The sequence below is a fragment of the Ammospiza nelsoni genome, chromosome 11 (assembly GCF_027579445.1).
Source record: "Ammospiza nelsoni isolate bAmmNel1 chromosome 11, bAmmNel1.pri, whole genome shotgun sequence".
NCBI lineage: Eukaryota > Metazoa > Chordata > Aves > Passeriformes > Passerellidae > Ammospiza > Ammospiza nelsoni.
In genome coordinates, this window is record NC_080643.1 from 17,178,482 (window position 1) to 17,202,161 (window position 23,680).

Below are 23,680 nucleotides of genomic sequence, written 5' to 3' on the forward strand. Positions count from 1 at the left end.
CTAGTTTTCCAATTTTTTAATTTTAACTTCAAAGAGATTGTTGCACAGTAATTGTATTTAACAAATTGACAGAGTATGAGAGAGTCACAGAGGAAGGCAGGAAGTGACTGCTCAGTTTCCACAGCACTGGGGCTGGGCAGTGAGGCTGGAATGTGATTCCAGGGCTGCATTCTGGGGAGAGCTGGCTCCAGCTCTGCACTTGCCTTGCATTGGGAGTGTGTGGACTTGGTGATGCACAAAACCAGAAGGTTTTGTAATTTGAATATATTTACTTATTCTGGTGATTGATTTTTTTAAAGGGCCATTTTTTCTTGGAGCAGAACAGAATAAATATTTTAGCATCAGATCAGTAAACAAAGCCTGGAGAATCAGTTTTGGGATAAACTTGCACATAGCAAGAATGACAGGGAAAATGTTTTGGTTTATTTTTTTAGGAATAATCTGTATTCCTGACTTAAACAAAGTGAGTTAGGTTCAGAAATGTTCTGTTCTGTCTGTGCATGACATCACAGGTCATGCAAGGTAAACAATGCTGAAGGAAGCAGTTCAAGCAAAATATTTTCTAGTAATACACACACTGAAATTCAGATGTGAACAAATAGGTCTCAGTCTCTTCTGCCTAACTCCTTTGGGAAGGGTAAAGAAGTCTGGATGCTGCTTTGTACATTTAATTATCTGTTTAATTATGAATTTGGGATTAGATAATCCAGTAGTTGAATAAGTTGGTATTATTGTGCATTGTAACCTTGTTGTTATGATTGAAAAACACTCAATGTAACTGCAGAGCTTGCATTGCTTGAATAGAAAGTCAAGTGTCAGCCTCAGGGAGTGCTTTTAATTGCATATTGCTATGTTAGTGTGTGATCTTCTTCATGAAGGAATTAAAGTTATTGTGTAAAGCCTATTTGAGTTTTGGTGAGTGAGCTGGCAGTAATTATGGGTCCTTCAAAAGCTTTTCATCTTAGTGGTTTTTGATGTTAAAAGGTGATGCCCAAGTAGCCTGTTAGTTGTTTTTTGTTTCATTTAGGTATATCAAATATACTTGCTCTTAAAAGACATCTTAAGCTTGACTTATAATTTTATGGTTGTATTGATATTTTCAATTGGTGAGTCTCTCCATGTAGTAAAAGTGACAGCAGTAAATTTTAATGAGATGTTTATTTCTCAGTCTGAGAGTCTGTGTGTCTGTGTTAACCCCAACCAAACACAAACCTGGGGTGCTGTGTACGTCAGCAAACCAGGCCAGAACCATCTGTGAATGGGAATGAGCTGAGATTTCTGTTCCTGATGGGATGATGTCATGTTCCCTCTCACCACCCAGGATTTGTGTAGGTTAAGGAAGGGACTTTTGTCATTTGTGTAAGTTAAGGAAGAGGCTGTTGTCATTTGTGATTAGTGCTGGATGTGGTCTTTCCTCCTTTCTCTAGGCTATGTCAGTGTCTGGGTGTTGTCCTCTAGTATTTTATTTCCTCTTACTCTGCTCTGTTTATATATTTTCCTCCTGCTCTCGTTTTTCCCCTTTGATTTGCTAACATGTACCCAAGTGTTGCACTTTCTTTTCCTCCACTTACTCTTATTGTGAGGTTTGAAGAGGGTTTGTGTGTGTGTTACAAAAGGACAGAGCAGCTTTGAGGTTCTCTGTGGTAACACTAAAATACCCAGCAGAGAGGCAGAGTGTGCTGAGTGCAGGCAATGGGATCATGCTGCTGTACAGCTCCTTTGCTGGGAGCGTGTCCAGGTCTCACTGTGCACTTGTCCCTGTCCTGCTTCCAGTTCTCGTGAGTTTCCTTTCTGGCTTTTGGCATCTTGTGTCACAGAAAACCTTTCCTTATGAAATTACAGAATATCACAGTAGGGTAAGATTTTTCCCTGTGTGGGGCAGGATTTGGGACAGATGGAGAGTTCTGTACCTGTTCATGCCAAGGGCTGGAATATGGCTCAGTCTTTGTAGCTGTTCTCTTCCCAATCTCCAGGATGTGTTTTGTAACACTCCAAGCCTCTTCTGCTCTGCAACTTTGGGCAGCTGGAGTTCTCTGAGCTCTTTTGAGAATAATGGTCAGAGTAGGTGTTGAGCAGTCTCCCCTTCTTCCATCTTTATCACTTTCTCTCCCCTTTGTCTCCTGAAGCAGAATCATCTTTTGTGACCATTTTTCTGTGTGTCCCAGCCCTGAGGTGGCAGTAGGGACACAAATTCAGCACCTTTGATGTGTCTGTTTGACTTCAGTGTGCACTGAACTGCCAAGCCCAGCAATGCAGTTATTTGTTGAATCACTGACCAGGATGTGTGTGTGTTCTGCAGGGTTTTTATTGTTATTTTGGAGTTCAGTCACTGCATTTGTGTCTTCCAGACTCCAGAGGAAATACTACACCATCTGCAAAACATCGTGGACTTTGGAAAACATGTGATGAAGCAGTTCTTTGGGGAGAACTATGTTCACCATGGGGTAAATGATTTGTTTTTAAATAAATGGCTTAGGCATTGTAAACACTGAAGTGTTTGGGGGAACACAGAGTGCCAGTGAAAGGAACTAACAGGGTTTGCACACACACAGGAAGCATTGGGATGCAAACAGGAACCTGCTCTGTGCTGAGGTGATTGGATTGTACTCAGGGCTTTGGCTGAGAAGTGTGGTCATTGCTCTGCTCTGCAAGAGGGGTGTGTGTGAGAGAGATTTTTAACTGCAAAACAGGGAGAGAAACCTGGTTCATCTAAATTGTTGAGGTTTCTGTGCAGTCAGAGATCGCCATTTCCCTTGCTCTGTTCTTCAGGGCAGCCAGATCTTGTTCACTGAACACCAGATCAGTGAAAAAGTTACAGCTGCACCTGGAACTGAGTTACACATGGTTGGGATGTGACACATGGGACTTTTCCACTTGTGGAAAGGACAAAGTGCTGCAGGTTCCTTCTCACACATCAAACTTGCACTGAAAATGCTCTTTGCCATGCATTTATTGAAATCAGTGCTTGGGTTTTATAGAGGAGCAGGTGTTCACAGACAGTGAATCAGAGGGAAAGCTGCTGACTGCGCACTTCAGTGTGCTTTGTGTAACCCACTGAACTTTGCTGCTCCATTTCAAGATTCTCAAACTGGGTATTAATTTTTGCATTAAAATGTTTACTTTTTTGTTCCCCAATAGGAAATTATTCAACTGCCTTTAGACTTTGTAAGGCAGCTCTGTTTGAAAATCCAGCCAGAGAGGCCAGGTAAGTGCCAGGGGTGGGATTAGAAAGGGGCTTCCTCAAGCTGTAAAACATTTTCCTTTGTTCTAAAGTAAAAAAAGCATCACACTACTGAATATAAGGAAACTTTTTTTAATATCCAGACAATGATAAGTTGAAAATTTGTTGTGGAAAAAATGGATTCTGTTCTGGAGTGAAAAGTAGTCTGTGATAGCTCTAAAATAGGCAAAGAGATTGGCCCTGTGGTGTCTTATGTTCCCAAAAGTTCCTGAGAATGGCCAGAAACTCCTGCTTTAGCAGAACTCCTTGAAGATAAATACAGTTTTAAATCAAAGTACTGTAGTCAAGTGCTTCGATGCCTTTAATCCAGGAAAAAAAAAGGAATTAATTTACATATAGTGAGCACAGGTCCACAGTGCCAGGAACCAGTGAGGAAAGTAAATAGTGTCTAATAAAAGTGTGGTGGAAGGGAATGATAGAATTTAGTTTTATTTTTCCAAGTTAACCTTTGTGTGCCCACAGCTGCTGGGGATTGCAGTGTGCTTGTGGGGAAGTGTCCAGGTGCTTCACAGCAATGAATCTCACTGTCCATTTTTAGGAGGAATTTTTTTTTGAAACCTCAAGGATTTTTTTTTCAATGTTACTCTTCACATAAGCCTGTGTAACATACAAAAGAGCTTCTCTAATACTTCAGATTCCTGTGCCTTTCTGATTTGGCAAGTGGCTTTCAGCTGTGAAGGTGTGAAGGATGTACTTTTGCTTAAATTTAGAAAAAGAAAACAAACCTCAACATTTGGTTGGAGACAGAAGGCTTCTTGCTCATCCTGGTGAAGCAGTATGGCATGACAGGCTGGTGCCTGAGGCTTTGGTTTCTCAGATTTATTTTTTCTATTGCAGTATATTTTTCATTTTTCTTACAGTGGAAACTGTAGCAGGAATGTGTGTTCTGTGTGTCTGTTTAATAACAGGTACTTGGAAATCTGGGGCTGTGTGCTCTGGTTAACTTTGAGCTACAACCTCACAGACCTTTCTGTGTCCCAAGGGATGCACATGGAGAGAGGTTATTCAGAGGATTTTTATGCAGAATACCTCTTGGGTTTATGATATTCCTGCCAGTTCTCAGATCCTTTTGACTCAGCTGAGGGTTGGTAGGTCATGCATAGTAAGCAAAGGGGAGATCACATCTTTGAATAAATACATGAATGAGTCACTTCACCTGTTGTTGGCCAATCCATTTCCTTGCTGTTTCAGACCTCACCTTTCCTGGGCTGAGCTGGGAGCTGGCCATTACCAGCAGCTCTTGGGACAGTTTTGAGGGAACTGAAACCAGGGTTGATAATGGGGAGGGCAACTTTGTGCAAATGCATAATTGTGCAAATGCAGCTTTGTGCAAATCGCGTCCTGTCCTTCCCCGCTCGTTCCCACGCGGTGACCGAGCAAACGCCCCGGCGCTGATCTCCCTGTGGTGTTTGTCCCCTGCTGTGGCAGAGTGTCGCTGTGACAAGGACATGGACACGCTGAGCGGTTACGCCATGTGCCTTCCCAACCTGACGCGGCTGCAGCCCTTCCGCTTCGCCGAGCACCGGCCCATCCTGTGCATCGAGATCAAGGTGTGCGGGGCGGCCCGGGCCGCGTTTGTGCTCCTGCACCGCGCTCTGGCCCGCGGGAGGGCGCGGGAGGGCGGAGCTCCTGCTTCACTGGCACCCACGGGAGGGAACAGCTCCCTCTCTCTTCCAATTCCCGTCTTTTGAAACCTGGGAAATTCCCAGGTATTACATACAGGCTTTTCTGTGGGCCACAGCAGTTTGGCATGTCGTTATTTTAAAAAATAATTCAGCTTTTAAGTGCTGGTATTTTTTATAATTTTAAAACATTTTCCTTTAACTGGAAATATTTGCATATTGCCTTTATATTTTTATAGAGACATTTGTATTTACAATCTTGTTTTGTTTGTTTGTTTTAGCCAAAGTGTGGCTTCATTCCCTTTTCCAGCCATGTTTCACAGGAGATAAAGCACAAGGTGTGTCGTTACTGTATGCATCAGCATCTAAAGGTAATTATTAAGTCACCCTGCTTCCCTTTGGCTGTACTGTGCTCTATTTGCTGTTCCAGGCTTGCTTTCCTGTTGAAACTTGCTCAAATCTCTGATATGACTAAAGCTGGTAGGAGGATACACAGCTGAGTTGCTGGGTGTGAATTTATTTAGTGAGAGATGGAACAAGTTCTGTGGGAAGCTGGAAGCAAACAAATACAATCTCAGCCTTTGGGGACTATGAACGCTGGGATTGGGTCAGCTGTGATGTGGAACTTCCTTCCCAGCTCAGCTCCCCAAGTGCATTCTGTGACTGAGAACAAACAGCACTTAACAGGCAGGGAGTTCGTGGAGCTGTGCCTGCTGGGACTCTGGAATGGAGTGACTGTGGCTCCCTGGGATTTAATGTGACCCTTTCTCCTTTGTTGTTGGGAAGGATGAAAGTTTGACAAGAAAGTCTCACAGATACGGATGCTTAGCAGAAAGATTTTTAAATGTAGAGTCTGATGAAGGAATAGAGATGGAAGCAAGTTTTGATATAGCAGAAAAGAATTGCTGAGCCAGTCTGACTGGATAACCAAGGAGGCAAAGGATGTGTTAGTTAGAAGGGGATTTTATGGCTTAGAGCAAAGGATAAACCCACCTCAAACAAGATGATGTTTTTACCAAGCAGAAAGACAGCACAGGCAAACAAGTCAGCAAAGCTGCAAGTAGAAAAAAGGTCTCAGAATTTTCCACTGCAAGAAAACTGAATAACAACTTCTAGCTTAGACTGTAATGTAGTAACTGTTAGTGATTGGAGAACAGTAACATGAATATGGTAATTATAGCAGTTATGATAGGCTATAGATAAAAGTTAAGGTATAGATTGGTTCTACTGTATGAAGATGCTCAGCAAAGAAAAGTGTGAAATGCATTGTAACCAAAACCAAAGTGTCTCCAGGCCTGGCTGCAGCTGGAGCTGAAGCTGTGGGCACAGCTCTGTCACCCACAACCCTGGACTGCTGTAACCTCTTGGATGGAATAAACTGCATTTTGGATACAATAAACTGCATTTTGGATACAATAAACTGCCTTTTGGAGAGCCCCTGGGTCCCACATCTCTCATTCAGGCTCTTACACCTTGTGAATGCAGTTTGAGTGACTTGAGTTAAAAATGACTGGGAAGCACCCACAGTGGTCCTGAATTTTGTGTTCAAAGTGGTTTAAATGTCCTGACCTCTGAAGGCAGGATGTCAGTGGCACAGAGCTGGCTGTTAAAATGGGGGGCAGCCGTTCCAGGCAGGGAGGGTAACAGAAGTGCTCTGGCTTTCCCACAGGTAGCCAATGGAAAATGGAAACGACCAAGTAAATATTGCCCGTTGGATCTCTTCTCAGGGTAAGGATTCTGTAATTTTGCCCCCCTCCCCCCCAGAAAAAATCTGCATTACAGATTTCTTGCTTGGATTACTTTGCCTTTCACTGAGGTGTTATGGGTGATCAATGCTGGCTTGTCTGGACCTTTACAGTGATTATATAATCTGCTGTTTCCCCCTTACACCCATCTCAGCAATCAGAGCTGCCTTTTGCAGCATAACATTTCACCCAAGAACTGTTTAGTGTACTCAGATCTGAAGTTCACTTTGCCTTTGCCATGACCTCAGTGTGAGTAATGTGTTCAGTGCATGTGCTCATGCCAAGTGTGAACATCCAAAGGCTGTGATGAAACATTCTTGGCTTTGTTTTCCCTAGAAATAAACAAAGAATGCACTTTGCTTTGAAGAGCTTATTACAGGAGGCACAGAACAACCTGAAAATATTTAAGGTAAAGTTAAATGTTCTCTGCTTGCTTTTTTTGCCTTGGATTTTAAACAATTTGACTTGAGCATCTCAGCAGTCAAGATCTTCTTACAAACCTACCTAGTCAGACCATCACTGTTGGACCCCATCAAGAGAAGGAAATGGGGAAGTTCTTAGATTTCAGATGAGGACAGAAAATTAATAATAACCCAGAATTCACAGACTCAGAATATGGGATTGTCCAAGTCCAGCTCCTGGCCCTGCACAGACACTCCAACAATCCCACCCTGTGGCTGAGAGCATTTTCCAAATGCTCCTGAAGCTCTGGCAGCCTTGGGGCGGTGACCATTCCCTGGGGAATGAATTAGTGGGAAGGAATCACTGAGGAGCAATTAACAGAAAAGGACTCTTAAGGTGACCAAAGTTTTAAAACTTTATGTACTGCTTCAGGAAGAAGGAAATGGAGAACTTGGCATGCTGTTGCAAATACTTTGTTGTAGATTCCTGTTAGAGCACTGATGCAGACCTCACTGAGGAAGGAAAAAGTGGCATTCCATGACAGTCACGTAGGAAAAATATGAAGCAGTAACTGATGATTTGTGGAGATTTTCAGATTAATTCTAGGAAACAAGATTACTTCAATTTATTTCCAATATTAAATCAACTATTTGAATTACTTAAACTTCTATGATCTGCCCTCTTTTTGTACTACTATCATACCTTTTCTGTCCCCTTTCACAGCCTTCCCTTTGCTGGTCTGGGCTGGTAAAAAAGGGTGTTTGACACGGTGCTTCTTCACTGCTAACATTATTCAGAAAGAAGTGATAGGAAAATGTGCCAAGGATCATTCCCCTGTATTGTTCTGATTCCTCACAGGCCATTGAGTTGGGAAGGTAGCACTTGATTTAAGCAGTTTTGGTTTTCATTCAGGGGTTGTTACTGCAGGCTCTGATTAGACTTAAGAGGAGACTGAGATCCCAAATCTTTAGGAGATTGGGAATGTTGTGTGTCTATGTGCAGATTATTAAGATAATAACACTTTCCTATGCTTAAAATACTAGACCTGATGCTCTGAATAGCTCAGTATGAATAACCTGACTTCCTGATGTGCCTAAAAGCTTCTTTTTCTCCTTGTTGCAGAATGGGGAGCTAATTTATGGCTGTAAGGATGACCAGGACTGTGTGTGTGACTGGAATGAACTTGCTCGTCACCTCAAGCCTTTCTTTTTCCCGTGCAACGGGCTGGCCAGCGGCCCCCAGTGCACCAGGACCGTGGTGAAGGAGCTGATCCACGTCATCACCATGGCCCTGCTGAGCAGCACCGACTCCTGCAGGGCAGGGGACATGAAAACAGTTCCCATCTCACAGGGGAGGAGCTACTGTGAAGCAAGTGCTTTTAATAAGGAGCTAGTAAGGAATGGTAAGGGATAGTGGTGTAAAAACTGTCCATCATTTACTGTTGGTGGAATCCCAGCGTGGTGAGGGCTGGAAGGGAACTGCACAGGCCACCCAGTCCAGCCCCTGCCATGGGCAGGAACACTTCCCACCGGAGCAGCTTTCTCAGAGCCCTGCCTGATGTAACAATTCAGATCTTTGTCTCTTGGTTATCAATACTGATATGAGAATGGAAACAGGGGAATTCTGGTGGCATTTAAAAAAAGAGTTCTGAGCTGCGTAGCTGCCAGATAATTGTTGTTAAAATAATGTGGCATTGTAGTGAACACTTACAGCACTGTATCTAATAATATCTAACAAATAAATAAAAATAAATTCAGGAGGTGGTACAGCAAAAAGGGAAGAAAACAGCAGTTTGAGCTGATAACAATCATAGGTATTCCAAATGACTGAGGAATTTTCATGTTGTATGTGATGAAGTTGGGCTGCTTTGGCTGGTTTATTACAACTCCTGTACTTTGCCTTTCTCTGCTGCTCCTGTCAACCCTCACCAGGGCACAGCTCATGTTCTTTTCTTCAGCTGCTCTTCTCCTGGTGAAGAGAGGTCTGAATACCAGAGGGAAGAGGAATGGGAAGTGAGAGCAGGAAAATTGTTAATTATGTTAATTCCTCAGTGCATAAATTCTGTAAAGCTCTAATTATTCAAGATGCTGCCAGTTGTCCTAATTATACAAACAGCACATTTCTTTCTCTGCTTTTGAGGAAGACCTTTTTCACTGCCCATGGTTTGTTGTAGTGCTGGAGGAGGAGCTGTCCTAGAGAAATTACAGCAAATACAATTCATTACACTGTATAGAAAAGACCCCAGAGCTGAAATGCTGAATTACTGTCAGCAGTTGATAGTGCTCAAAGTGCACTTGTGGTGGCTTCAAACTCAGATGAGAAATTTCTCTTGTGGACTCAGAATGAGTAGATTGCAGTGGATGTGGGTGTGTTTTGGTGTTTGTTTTTTTAGGTAGTTTGTAGAGTTTCAGGTGTTTTCAGTCCCAGATGAGCTGTGTAAATGTGCAGGTCAGCAGCTGCACCTCGCACTTTTGCTTGGTAACTGAAGTGTTTTGAGGTTTCCCCCTACCTGTGACTGGACAAAAAAGTATTTAGACTTTTAAACAAGCATATGTAATGGCAAATTGAAGTTAAGGCTTGTGTCTGCCTTATTTTAAAATGCATTTTCTTCTAGGTAAACATAAGTTGGAAAGCTCTGGTTTACCGAGGGGTTGTCTCCTTTATAAAACCCTTCAGGCTCAGATGCTCGACATGCTGGATATTGAAGGACTCTATCCTTTGTACAGTAGAGTTGAGCAGTACTTGGAGGAATTTCCTGAGGAGAGGTAAGACTTGGTGGCTTTTCTTTGCAGTCCTGAGTAACCAGGGCTGCAGGCAGGATTGGCTCTGTGCACACTCTGTTCTGCTGTACCTTCCTTCATGGCACTGCATGTTCTGAATTTCTACCTGAACTTGCAGCTCATGTTGGCCACTTTGGCCTGAATTTTAAAGTAATTATTATGGAAAGTTCACAACAGGCTGAGAGAGGAGAACACTCTCTCAGTACTGGGGGTTGTGTATTTGCAGAAAGGTGCAGTGGAAGGGGTGGTTCCTCCTGTCTCCAGTACCTGCAGAGCTGGGAGAGTCTGCAGGGATAATGATGTTCTGAATGATGAATGCAAGCTGCTGTGGTTTTTTCTCAAATAAGGCTTATTAGTGTAATTATAATTGCTGCAAGCAGCCTCCACTGGGCTGCTGTTCCTCTCCTGTGCTCACACGAGGGCACTCTGGCTTCACTCAGGAGCTGCTGCTGCTTGTGCAGAGCACTGGGAAATGAGTTCCTGGCTCTGTGGGGGTTTGTGTGGCACAGACTGCCCTGGGAGGGTTCAGCTGCTCAGCAGGGCCTCAGCTGTTCAAAGGGGGGAAAAAGGGGGAGCCCAGGACACCCCCATTAGCACATGGTGTTGGAGCAGGGCCCTGTCAGATATGCCTCTGCCCCCAGTTTATACTTCTTACATACAAAATAATATACATATAAAAATAGATATCAATATATTATATATTTCTCATATATGTATTTTCAGCAAGGATTCTGGAGCTCCTGCAGACTGCTACAAATTTTGAAACTTACCCATTTTTTTGCCAAAACCCCATAATTTTGCAGTGGCAGAGATGGCAGTGGATTAAGAATGATTCATGTTTCTAAAACCCCACACTACCCAGATCCTAAGCAGCAGCAAATCTTGAGTGATTTGAGAATAGCAGGGACTGTTGTGATGTTGGCTGGCAGTGGGTTAATTCTTGGATATGTTTATCAGTGTCCTTGTTGGGCTGCTCTAATCTGAGTGTCTGGGCTGCTGAGGAAAGCTCACACTGAAAACCAGCACATCATTTTGGCTGTCTGTAAATCTTCTTTTAACATTTATTTAGAAGTACATTGCAGATAGATGGACCTTACAATGAGGCGTTCTATGAGAAGCTGCTGGACCTTTCCCTGGAAGATGATGGGACAGTGGCATTTGCATTAACAAAGGTACTTCTCAACTTCTGACATTTTTTGGTCTGTCATTGTTAATTATTCAGTCTCACTGAAAGGGCTGGATGATGGCTGGAGGCAGCACTGCTGGTTTGTTGGGGTCTGTGCAGTTAAAGTGCTTCATTGCAGTTAAAGGGTTCATCTTTACAGCAGAAGCAGTTAAAAACAAGCTTGTAGCACCAGTTCCTGAGAGAAAAATAAAACTGTTTATTTACTTTTTAAACTGAGGAAGCATTTGCAGGAACTGGTGCTGCTTGGCCTTTAGGAGCATGATCTGCAGGAAATAAACCTGACTGTTATACAGGATGCTGCAAAAGCACCTGCTCCTGCCAACCTTCTGTTCCAGAGAGAATTTCCTGCTCTTAAAGTGCCAACATACCAAGTCAGGGAGTGCAGTGCTGCTTTTTGTAAGGAACAGGATGCTTTACTCAGGAAAACAGCAATCTGAGAGAAAATGTGTGTTATGTTCTGTTGTACAGGTGCAGCAGTACAGAATAGCAATGACTGCTAAAGACTGCTCCATCATGATTGCCCTTTCCCCCTGCCTGCAAGATGAATGGTAAGAGCTGCCTGTACCTGCTTTGGAATGGCTCCAGTTGTTTATAAATTGGGATGTTTGTACTGCTCAGGCAATTCAATCACTTTAGAAAATTGTGGGATGTGTGTGGGGGGTGGTTTGTCCAAATATTTGGCTGTGAGCATTTTACTATAGTTCTGATTTAAGACATTTAGGACCAGTGTCTCTTTCTAAAGAGTTTTAAGTTGATCAAAAAGATCAAAAGTTTTATTCCCTTCTTAAACTTTGAATTGACTGTTCATAGCAGCTCTGGATGGTTTTTACTAGGTACAGTTTTTCTGCCTCGGTGCTCTCATAGGAGAGATTTTTCAAGCTGAGTTGCCTTTAATGGCCTAGTTAGAATAAAACCAAAGCAATAATCAAGAGGTGACAGCTTTGGCTGTCAGGCAGGAGGCTTTGCCACAATATTGTCCCTTTTGGTTTGTGTCAGCACAAATCTGTTCTTCTGCAGGGGCCTTTGCTTCAGCAGAGCCCTTTTATTTTTAGAGAATGCTGTTTTCTGCATTTGTCCTGCAGTTCTCCAGAGCAGTGTTAGTGATGGACATGACTTGTGCAATGGCTGACTTCAGAACTCCTCCATCCCTCAGCATGCTTGGACAGCACACTGAATGTTTTATTACCTTGAGCCTCAGTAGGAGTTGCAGTCCCTTTTCTGCTTTTGCTGTTAATGAGGCTGTTGCTTTGCATGCACCACCTAGAAACAGCTTAGATTTGCTAAATACAGTAAATGAGAGCAATGTTTGCCTTCAGCTGTGTGGGAGCTGAAAGGAAAATGAAGAGGTGCCAGCAAGGTCCATCAGGACTGGTAAAGCTGGAGTTTCCTAAGGGCTACATTAGCTGCAGTTTATTTTCTTGGGCTCCCACAAAAGTTCTAAGATAAACATTAGAGTCACTTCTGTAAAGGGACACATAAATTACAAGTACTGGTTTCAGTGACTCAGATGTGGTTTTATTTTCCAGCTCTGAGCAAAGACCTGTGGTACTGACATCCAAATCCAGATTCACCTTCTCTGTTTCTGTGCTGGACCTGGACCTGAAGCCCTATGAAAGCATCCCCCACCAGTACAAACTCGATGGAGAAATAGTCAATTATTACCTGAAAAATGTACAGGCCAAAGAGGACCCAGTTATGTCCAACCTCTTCAAGGAGAATGAAGACTGCACATTAGTTCTCCATAAAGTGTAACCGTTCCCTTAAGGTTATTTTTATTCAAACACATGAGAAAGTGAAAGATTATTGGAATACAGTTATGGTGATTTTTTTTTCCCCTTTTCTGTTGTGTTCAGTGCATTTTTCAGCTGTGAATGTTTTTGCTTTATGAAATGATTTCTAATGGGTAATGCCTTCTCAGAGAGCTGGGATAGCACTAAGCCACATGTTTGCTAGATAACCTTAATGAATGTATTTAATGTGACAGAACAGGTAATGTGCCATACCTTGGAACTAGAGGACAGATCAAATTAATATGGAAAGTCTACTTCCTTAGAATTGAAAGAGCACAGAATGAAAGGTTTCCTCAAGTATTGCACTAACATAGAAAGCCTAATTACTAACAAGAGAATTACCTTGGACCCTGTGCTTTGAGTGTCCCTCATCCCCACTAAAGGAGGGAATGCTTTGGCACAGCCTGTACAACACTTTAGCATTAATCCACTGGAAATGCAACCATGCAGAGGCTGCTCTGGAACTGCCCTGGCACTGCAGAACATTTCAGTACTAATGCATGCACTAGGAACACCAGGCTGCCTCCAGGAGCTGTGTGATCACCTTGTATCGACCTAAAGCTTCTGAAACAAAGTGCAAAGGGTTAAGGTAAGCAACCTTGAGTTTTACATGATAGTTGGGCTTAACTCACCTGCCATGCTGGTTTTTATTGTCTCTATACATGATATGCTGCTATTGGAGGTGAAACCACAGCTTGCTCTTGCCTGATTTAAATTGAGCTCTAAGAAGAATATGTTCTGAATTTTACAGATCATTTCAGGTCCTTCAGATTGTGTCAAACATTGGCACTATTACACTGATGCCCCACACACTGCCTAGCCTGAGCAGCTGCTTTCAGGCTTCTTTGCTGGAATGACACAGGAAAAAGGTGACAGAACCCCATTTTCTTCCCTGCAGTGGGTCAGTCTTGTGCCAGTGCTGCAGATGAGCAGTGCTCTGTGCAGCTCAAGGCTGGGGAGCTGCTGCAGCAAAGCCATCCTTGGGGCAGATCCTGAGCTGGAACTGAAGGCTATGTCCAAACCTGAGGGTGCATTGATAAAATCTGCAGCTCTGTTTCCCTCAAGGATCCCTCAAGGATCACAGCCCCAGTGAACAGCTCTTACCTGGATACAGCCTGTGCTTACCAGCAATGGTGTTCAGGGTCCTAAAAACAGATTTATATTGGGATCCAACTGTAACCTTTGAATTGTTCCGCTTTACCTGAAATTCAAAAATAGGACCCCTGGATCTTGGCACAACTCAAGAAAGAAAAGTGAAACACAGAGCCACCACTGTCCCCCTGTGCCAGAGAGCTGAGCTGGCAGTGCTGGCACCCAGTGCCAGGAGCCCTTCTGGGGCAGGGCCTGAGCTGTGAGACTCCAACAGTGCAATGGGCAGGAATAACCCCTTCTTCCCAAAGAAAACCTGGAGGAGGAGAGCTCCTTACAAATCCAGAAACCCTCCAGCTATTAGAAAGAGGAGGAAGGAAGGACCCTGCACAGCTGGGAAGTTTCCAGGTTTTTATGCTGTAACTTTACACACAATTCATATGCAAACAGCAGTGTCTGTGCTGAGCAAACAGTTTCATTTTCAGGCCAGGAGGAGGGAGCTAAAGATGAACTGAAGGTTACACAAAACTGGCTCAACCAGTTCCATGGCAGTGGAGAAGTGGGAAGGAATTTTGCCTGAGTACTGGATTCCAAACTTGAAGTGAGCCTGCCTTATCTGACAAGATAGAGCTGCAATTCATCAAAGCCCCATCTCTGGTGTTGATCTGGTCTGTCAGTTCCTCCTAACCTACCAGAACAGTGGGACACCATTTCAGTGATCAAATAGTGGATGATTACATTTATGGGATTAGAAACACACTGTTGCTTTAGTTCAGACTTCACCTCTTTCCCCATTGCTGCATGGGGTGGGTGGTTGTGCTCCAGCAGCTCTGGCCTTGGAAAGGAGGGCCCGGAGCTGCTGGGTTTGGGCTCTTGTTCCAGCAACTGTTCCTCCCCACCTGAGAAGTTCCTGACTTCAGTCACATCACTCTGGCTGGGTACAGTGCTAGTGCAGAGCAGGAACTCCTGCAAACACTGAGAGTTCCCAGATGGGCTCATGGCACATCTGATGGAAGTGAAGGGAGAGGCAAGACATTTGTCTGATCTGTTTTATTTCTTCAGGGGTGAATGTGTGAGAGGTGATGCTTTGGTAATGTGTTGTCAGGATTTCCTCCTGCAATCAGAGATGCAAAGGAAGGGCTGCAGGGAGCAGGGGGTGACTGGCTCACCTGTTCCCAGGGCTGGCATGGCCCCCTCTGGGTTAGATTGATGCTGTCTCAACACACATTGTGGAACAAAGTTACTTCATACAGTTACCTTCAGGTTTTTTAGCACTGTATGTCTTTGAAATCTTCAAACTGTCTTCTTCCACCCTAATTTAATGAGAAAGCTGTTTAACTCTTTGTTCTAGGAGTCTCTTACTGTTCTTTTGTCATTTTAAAATCACTGTACTTTTACAGAGCTGTGAAATGAATTGGATTTTTATGGACTTGATTTTGACAGTGCATGATCTTTTAACAATTTCCAGGTATCTAGAAAATGTTAAGAAGATAAACCACTCTGGTACATTAATGATTCAGAAAGATAAATTTATAATGAAATCACTCTGTACATGTAACTATTTTATTTGGCATTTTTGTATTTAAATGGCTGTATTTATTTTCATGTCATGACAATTTATATATAACGTGCCATAATTGTACAGATAGCATGTTTTATGAGTATGGTTTCTAAATGGAAAATAACTTAATGTTTATATTCAATAAAATTACAGACCGTGTAACACAATATCTTAATTAAAACTACTTTTGAAATTGCTACCTGGTGTAAGCAGTGCTGGCCTTCACTGTCCTGAGCCCAGCACTCGGATCAGGTTCTCCATGGCCGCCTCGATGCCGAAGAGCCGGAGCGCGCTGCGGAAGCTGCTGGGGATGCTTTCCACGCTCCTCATCCTCTGCTCCAGCACTGCAGAACAAACACAGCACGGCAGGTTACGGCAGCAGGGGGTGAAGCAGGAGCCTGCAGGCAGACAGCCTTTGTGAGCCCCTGGAGATTGCACAGGAGGTGAACTGTGCTGAATTGGGGTGGGTTTGTGTGGCTGGGCTCTGGGAGCTGGAGTTCCATGGCCAAAACCAGGGCCAGGCAGTTCAGGAACAGTCCCTGAAGTGATTTGGATTACCTTGCTCTGGTACTTTGGGCAGCAGGTCCAGGACAGGTGTAGTGGTCCCTTCTTCATCAAGATGGATCTTCCAGACGATCACCAGTTCAAACCTGTAGCAGGTGCACAGCAAAGGCAGCTCAGGTTAACCAGGTGCTGCTTTGAGGTTCCTTCAAAGCCAAAAGTGTAGCAGTCAAGAGGCTCAACCTCGTGCTCTGCAACAAAATCCACCTCACATAATGCCACAAACCATCTCTGGATTTGGGAAGCAGCAGCACATCAATCCAATGACAAGGAAAGGCTCTGGCTACATCCAGATGTGCACAGGGCAATAAAAGTGAGAGGAAAGCAAAGAAGAGAGAGCACTGAGTGTCCCCTGGCTCTACCCCTCATGTAATATCTGCACTCAGGATCAGGTGCTGAGAACAGGAAACTTGTTTCAGAAGTGCTGGCATAAATGGTGATGTGCTGGGTTTGGAATAAGGGCTACCCTGCTACTCATGGCCTTGTTAGACTAATGGCAGGTAGAATCTGTCCAAGGCCTACACTGCCTTCCTGCAGTTCTTTGCTTAAAAAAGAAAGCTGGACATCATTCCTTCTCCAGGAATAGTGCTGGTTGTGCAAAGCCAGCCACGATTCCCAGCTGTCACAGTGGGATGGGATCCCTGCACCATCCTGAGGGAACAGTGAGGCAGGAGCTGAGTCCAGAACAGCACCCACAGCAGAGCTGCTGCTTTAGAGCTCCCTTTGTTCCCTCCACCCCTCACCTCCCTTACTGGAGGAAAGGCTTTCCCAATCCAAAGCTGTCTGCACGCTGAGTCACTGTGAGGAGCAAGGTCCCTTTCTCAGCCCATCATGATTCTAAGAGTTTCCTTCCAATGTGATTTGTCAGCCTTTTGCTACTTCATTTTTACAAATCCTTTGGGAATTTGTGCACAGCTTGTTCTGGGATTTTGCAAACAAATTTCTATGCCAGTCTGGTTTCTACCAAGCCACTGAAATGACTTTTATATTGCTGTGTTTCATGACTGTGGGTGAGAGGGAATGAGGATAATGGGACTGGCACCTGGCACCAGAGGAGAAAGTGTAAAATAAAGCAAGTTCTACCCTATGTGGGATAGTTTAAGAACAATTCATTCCTGCATCCCCAAGTTAAAGCATTTAGTTTTAAAGGGCAAGTTTGGCTGAATGAAGCAGCATCATCTCTTAGGGTTTGTTTGCTAATTCTACACACAAACAAAATGAAGGGAGCTGTGCCTTATTTCCATGTAAATGAAAGCATGTTAAAGCAAGGTGTAACAGGAGAAGGGAATGGTCTGATCCTGTCACAAAATACTTACTTTTCATGACACTGACACTGATAGTTAGACCATTTAACTGTAAGGATTTTTTTCCCCTGCTGAAAATCCCAAATGAACATCTCTCATGGGGAGGCCAAATAAATCCCATGTACCTGGTAGGTAATAATTCCTTATCTAACTGATTTCCTTCTAAAACAATGGAAAAGTGGAGCCACAGCTGCTTTGCTTCCATTGCACAGTAAATGCCTTTTTCCTTCTGTTCTTTAATGGCAGGACACCAAGGCAATGGTGAGGAGCTGGGCTTTGCTGGGATGGGATCCCTGCACCTCCTGCCACAGCACAAGGCTGCTGCCCTGCCTGTGCAATCCCTCACCTGTGTAAATACAGAAATGCATTTATTGGCTTACCCAGGAACTTTGGGGTTCTTTAGAATTATAAAATCTCCCAGCAGTCCTTCTGGAAGGGTCACAATGTCAGGATACTTGGCCTGTGAACAAAAAAGTTCAATTGATTAATAAAAATCACAGCAGATAAGGTGGTTCCTACCCAGCCACAGTGGGTTGCACTAAGTTAAGAGTAACAACATTCATTCTCTGAAATTCTGACCTGTTGGTTTCTTTTTTTTTTTAAAGATCCTTACATAAAACCCAGGAAATCTTGGAAAGAAAATTTTTATTTTAACTAAATTTGTTAATTGGATTTAATAACAGTTTATAATACATCATCATGTCACCCCTTGCCTCTGTGAGCGATGACAGGTTGCTGGTACACTCTGCTTTGAGATGGATACCAAACTTTGAAAGAGTAATTGAGCCAATGAAATACCAAAATACCAATGTTAGCAACAAATGGGACAACAGCACATGATCAAACATAAAAGTACTGGCCCCTATTAAAATTCCATGTTTCTGGGAATTATTTTCAGTTACTACAATGTGCAAAGGTTGATGGTTGCTCCATTACTTTGTTAGTCCATCTCATGTGTTCCACATGTCTTGTGAAAGCCTCAGAAGTTCAGAGCTCTTTCAAAAGCACTCCCAGCTCTGCATGGGTGCTGCAGGTGCCAGGTTACCCAGAGAATGGGGCATGCCCAGACCCCCAGCACCAAGGAACAGCATCCTACAGGGATTGCTGCTGGAAAAGGAAGCAGAATGGAGCCACAGACTGCAGGGCTGTGCTGCTTGTCCTGCCTCGTGTGCTGGACACAAAGCTGTGTTCCAAACCCTGCAGTTTATAAAGTGTGAAAAGTCTCAGCCTGAATCATTCCCAGAGCTCCCAGCACAAGCAGCAGCTCTTGTGGAAAAGGAGCAGGAGAGCTCAGCTTGGAGCAGCACTGGAGAAAATGAGTTTGGTTTTATGGGATTACGCCTCATCTGGCAGAGCAAAATTGCTACCAGATGTGACCTTGCTCTGGTTTAGGAATTTCTGACAAACTGAAGGGGGCTGTGCAGGATGCCAAATGACATACAGCACATGGAATTTGCTCATTTTCATTTCAACCCAGGATCCAGTACTGTATTGACTGTGGGGATAACAACCATGATCTATGCTGGGAACACAGACACCGAAGGGAGGACTCTGAGCAGGGCAGTTCCAGGGTCAGAAGTGTGGCTGATCAAGGGTCACTCATCCAGCACAGCAGGGATCCTCTTCCAGCTTTACTCCCGATGGAATTATGCCCATTTGATAACAAAAGTTTTCCAGGCTTTCCTCCTCAATAACCCAAGCCTGATTTCCACCATGAGCCTCTCCTTGCCTGGTGTCAGGGGCCTGGGAGGATCCAGGGATCCTTTAGCTCCAAGCTGTAGATACTGGAAATGCAGGATTAGCTTCTACCTGGGACTCAGCTTGTGCATCCCTCATTGACAAGGGATCCTGAGTATCCCATAGCTGAACACCGAGTCACACTTCACCTCACCCACCCACACATTGGCAACCAGCACAGAAAACAGAGCAGAGGAACCAGATAAGAGCTACAATGGCCAAAACAAAATTAAATCCTTCCAGGGCTGTCTCAGGCGTTCCTGTGCAGCTGACGTGTTCCCCCAAAGCTTGGGGGGGAATATTTATGTTCCATAGAAGCCAGAGGCAACTCAAGGAAAGCCCAGTGCATGATTTTCTGTGGCAGAGCTTCCCTGTACCTGGGAGAGGGAGCTCAGTGAGTTCTGCACACAGCCAGGGCCGTTCTGTGCCTTCCCTTAGTGCCGGGGTTCTGGCAACCAACCTGAATGCTGTGAGAAGCCAATCCTGTGTGAAATTCAGGATTTGGGATAAAATCCAGCTTTTCAGTGGGAAAGGTCATATTTGAGCTATCTACAAAACACACAAAAAGCCAAACCACAAATACCTACATGCCTGTTTGCTGTAACCCAGCCCTGGCAGTGGTGAGGCAGCCCCGGATCTGTGCGAGGATCCCGCTGCCATTCCCACCTTCCACCAACACCCACGGGGGCAGGAGCAAAGCACCACACCCAGCATCAAGCAGCACCTCAAACATGACAGCTCCAGGATGAACTCTGGGAAATGCAGTCATGCAATCTGCCTCCAACTCCACACAGAAAATACTGAGTACAGGCTCTGAATCACAAAGTTAAAAATGTGGGGATCTGGCAGTGACTGCACAGCCAGGCACAGAGTGGGCATGGGCAGATCCCAAACTCTCCCTGGGTACCACATCACCACCTCTTCTCTGCTGAGCAACTTTCCAAGTTTTCCTTGAGGAAAAGAAAAGCTGAGCAATAAAACCAGAGTAACAGAATGAGCTGAGCCACTGAAAGGTCTCTTGGGAAAGTCAGGAGCTCCTGAGGGATCTCGTAAACCAGGGAAAGAGATCCCATCAAGGACACAATAGCAGATGGGAAGGATCAGCTCAACTGCATCAAGCAAAACCTGACTTTCATCAAGAAATAGCTTTCCTCAGATGACTCTTAAATGTCAGCTTATGATCAAAACCAAAAGTCCAAGCTATTATTACTCCTAGACGGAAATTGCTTTTCCAGCTCCTCCAGGAGTCCAAGCAGGGAATCTTATGGGAACTTTCGTCTCAAACCACAAAGTGACTGTGCTGATGGAATGCACAGCTTTGCCTTGCTCCCATGACAGATTTTACACACACACCAAGCCATCCCAGGGAATACACTTGTAGCAGCTATTTCTCAACAACATACATTATTCTGCAGCTGCACTGCAATTTTCTGCACACAAAATCTCTGCTAAGGAAAACGTTATAAATGTGTTCAGCTTCAAAGCTGTAGCTACAAATACAAAGCAAAATTGGCAAGAGAGATGCCAGATAAAAGCAGATAAATTGCTTCTGTCCCACTTAGCAAGAAAACACACAACTGCTCCCAGCTGGACCAACAGCTCCCTTTTACTGGTAATTCTGAAATTGCTGCTCTGGCAGGAGGATGCATATAAAGAGTTATGGTACCAGAGTTCCTCTATAGAGAGAAGCAATTTCTAAACCTGCCCAGGAGGCTCTGACTGGGCTCTGATTTGGGTGATTTCTCTGTATGGTTTGCTCAGCTAGGGCCACGTTATCACCCACTGAAATCACACAAGGCTGGGAACACCAAGACCTCAAATCCCAGCACAGCTATAGCACCAGTAATTTTTGAATGAATTTCACTAAAGCAATAAAGGCACATTTAAAAAGTGGAAGTTTCTCACTTTGTGCAACTAAGGGAACTGTAACCAAGAACCCTTCAACTAAATTACACCCCATAGAAACATTGTATGGATTGGACTGGATTTACGAAGCTTCACCACTCATAATTAAGTCTCAGAATAAATACAGCTCCCCTCTTCCCATCTTGAGGGAAAGTTCCTCAAGCAAACCAGTCCTGCTGGTGATCCCTGAGCTGCCAACCACCCAAACCTCTGGCGCCAGCGGAACCAAAGGACGAGAAGGGCACGAGGGCAAAGTGGTTTTGTCCAAAATGATAAAGTGATTTTGTCCCCGTGGCAGTCCCAGCCCACCCCCCATCCTCAGCCAGGCTCAGCCCTCTGCTTTTAAAACTAAAATCACAAGTGACACGACCAGCATGCAAGTGTCACTTTTTAGAAGAGGGAAGGAGAATTTTGGGAGCAGATTTGAGGGCCTATTAGAAAGTCTGACAATGGCAAGTAGTGACAGCACACAGGGAATTGCTTCCCCCTGCCAGAGGCAGGGACAGATGGGGCATTGGGAAGGATTAATTCCCTGTGAGGGGAGGAGCCCCTGGCACAGGGTGCCCAGAGCAGCTGTGGATCCCTGGCAGTGCCCAAGGCCAGGCTGGATGGGGTTGGAGCACCCTGGGACAGAGGGATGAGAGGATCTTTAAAGGTCCCTTCCAACCCCAGCCATCCTGGGATTCTATGCATGACAGTCTGAATGCCACCCTGGACAGGGCAAATCTTTGCAAACATTGACCAGAATCTCTCCCAGGCTCAGGACATGCCTGGTTCCCTCCTGCAGCACAGGCACAGCTGGTTGGTTACTGGGATAAAAACTGCTCTGCACCCCCCTGGTTCAGACCTGCCCAGATCTGTGATTTGGGTCCTTGATCCCTTTGCCAAGATTCAGTTTTGCAGATCAGCCCTGCACAGGTACCTGAAAGCACTGACCAGCAGCCCCAAATCTAGGGTGCTAAAACACAAACAAATCCACGTCCTCGCAGGGACTGGAGGATTTTCTCAAAATCTCAGAGGTTCTGATGTGAAAATAAAACATTGCTCAGTTCTGTTTCAGTCTCTATGCAATACTGCATAGGGAAATGGAAGATATCAGCAATTAGGAATCAATCAGATAATCCACATAACCAATAACACATCTGAAATCATACCATTACCAAGCACACAACACTGAACTGTCATTTCAGAGTCTGCAACAGCTGATAAACCTTTAAACAACAGAAAATTGGAGAAATCATGTCACACTAGAGCCTGTGCTCACTGTCAGTGAAATCCCTCTACTTTATTCTTCCTTTCCTTTCCTTTCCTTTCCTTTCCTTTCCTTTCCTTTCCTTTCCTTTCCTTTCCTTTCCTTTCCTTTCCTTTCCTTTCCTTTCCTTTCCTTTCCTTTCCTTTCCTTTCCTTTCCTTTCCTTTCCTTTCCTTTCCTTTCCTTTCCTTTCCTTTCCTTTCCTTTCCTTTCCTGTTGATTACAGCCTCTCTTTTTTGGCCCCTGCTCTATTTCCATTGCCATTTATTTTCCTCCTTCCATATTTCCATAACATTATTATTTTTCGTGCTTGACTCCCCTGAGTTTACATGATTCAGTTTGTCACTATGCTCACAATGTGACCAATAATTTTCCATAATTTTTGTATTTTTCCTAATTGGATCTAGGCTGTAGGTCTACAGAAGAGCCAACCCAGCATAACCAAGGCCTGAGTACACAAAATTCTGTGTCTCATTTCCTTTCAATATCACTTTGTCATTTGGCAACCATGTGTTTATCTGCAACTTAATTACAGCAGACTGGGAATAAATTAAAATACATACTGGAGGTTTATTTTTGTGAGGAAAAATAGAATTAAATGAATATGAAACCTCAGGAAGAACAGGAAGGGGTAGATAATAAACAGAGAACACAGAGGCTGCAGATGCTTTTTTTTCCACTTTTTTTCTTGCTGGGCAAGAGACAAATCTTCTCTCCAGTATTTCTCTTTAAAATTGTTCACTAGTTTATGAATGTTTTAAGCCCTACATTTTCCAGCTTAAAATTCTTGGGTTTTTTAGGCATTTTATTTAAATTTTAAAATACACTGAGCTGGCAGTAGAGGCAGGGCCTGGCCCAGCTCCAAGCCCAGGGCACAGAAACTCCTTGGGATGCTGTGGGAGGGCACTGACCCTGCCCCAGGACATTTATTTTGGGGGATATACCCAGAAAACCAGCAGAGCTCAGCAGTTCTGTTCTCCCTCCACAACTTCACTGACATATCAGTTTTCATTCTGTTTATTTTGAGTCCCCTGCCCTCCCTCTGCAGTTAGGTATAATTAAATATTTTTGATGATAAACTTCATGAACAGCACCATTTGGAAGTAGCAGAGATGTCAAATTTAGCAAGAGATGATGAGCAGCCAAGGACAATAGAGAGATGAAAAATTATGGAAGGAAAAAAGATGTCATATTGCAGAGCAGCATGAAGCATCAACAATTTGTGAAGAAAGAATTGTGAGTCAAATTTTCAATAATCTGAAGGAAGTAGACTGCAGGAAAGGCATTTTTAGGAGACAAATTAAGCCAAGTTTGTGTTTTCTTCCATTACAACAGAAGCCAGATACCTCACGGATCTTTATTTTTTTTCTGTATAAAAGTTGCTGCAAGATTCTCTGTAAGCCTTTTTGAAGTTTCAATAAAAGGATCCAGAATTGCATAAAGCAATTTGGATTTGAAATACCACACAAAAGTTGATTATCAAATGTGGCCCAACTTGCTTTTGTA

At 44.0% G+C, this 23,680-nt stretch overlaps 2 protein-coding genes across 4 annotated transcripts in view; one reads left to right on the plus strand and one right to left on the minus strand.

Moving 5' to 3' along the window:
• Positions 1-15,613, plus strand: part of IPPK (inositol-pentakisphosphate 2-kinase) — a 30,077-nt gene extending 14,464 nt beyond the window's left edge. Inside the window, exons 3-13 of the mRNA XM_059480452.1 lie at positions 2,349-2,444; positions 3,139-3,205; positions 4,670-4,791; positions 5,145-5,234; positions 6,533-6,591; positions 6,945-7,017; positions 8,133-8,412; positions 9,625-9,775; positions 10,860-10,962; positions 11,445-11,524; positions 12,503-15,613. Of these exons, the coding sequence (XP_059336435.1) occupies positions 2,349-2,444; positions 3,139-3,205; positions 4,670-4,791; positions 5,145-5,234; positions 6,533-6,591; positions 6,945-7,017; positions 8,133-8,412; positions 9,625-9,775; positions 10,860-10,962; positions 11,445-11,524; positions 12,503-12,728 (1,347 nt within the window). The 3' untranslated portion in view covers positions 12,729-15,613. The remainder of the gene's footprint in view (positions 1-2,348; positions 2,445-3,138; positions 3,206-4,669; positions 4,792-5,144; positions 5,235-6,532; positions 6,592-6,944; positions 7,018-8,132; positions 8,413-9,624; positions 9,776-10,859; positions 10,963-11,444; positions 11,525-12,502) is intronic.
• CENPP (centromere protein P) overlaps positions 15,405-23,680 on the minus strand; it is a 114,476-nt gene continuing 106,200 nt past the window's right edge. For all 3 annotated transcript variants that reach the window (XM_059480455.1, XM_059480454.1, XM_059480457.1), the window contains 3 exons: positions 17,662-17,741; positions 15,975-16,066; positions 15,405-15,760 (listed from right to left, as the gene is read on the minus strand). In XM_059480455.1, coding sequence (XP_059336438.1) covers positions 15,639-15,760; positions 15,975-16,066; positions 17,662-17,741 — 294 coding nt within the window. In that variant the 3' untranslated portion in view covers positions 15,405-15,638. The remainder of the gene's footprint in view (positions 15,761-15,974; positions 16,067-17,661; positions 17,742-23,680) is intronic.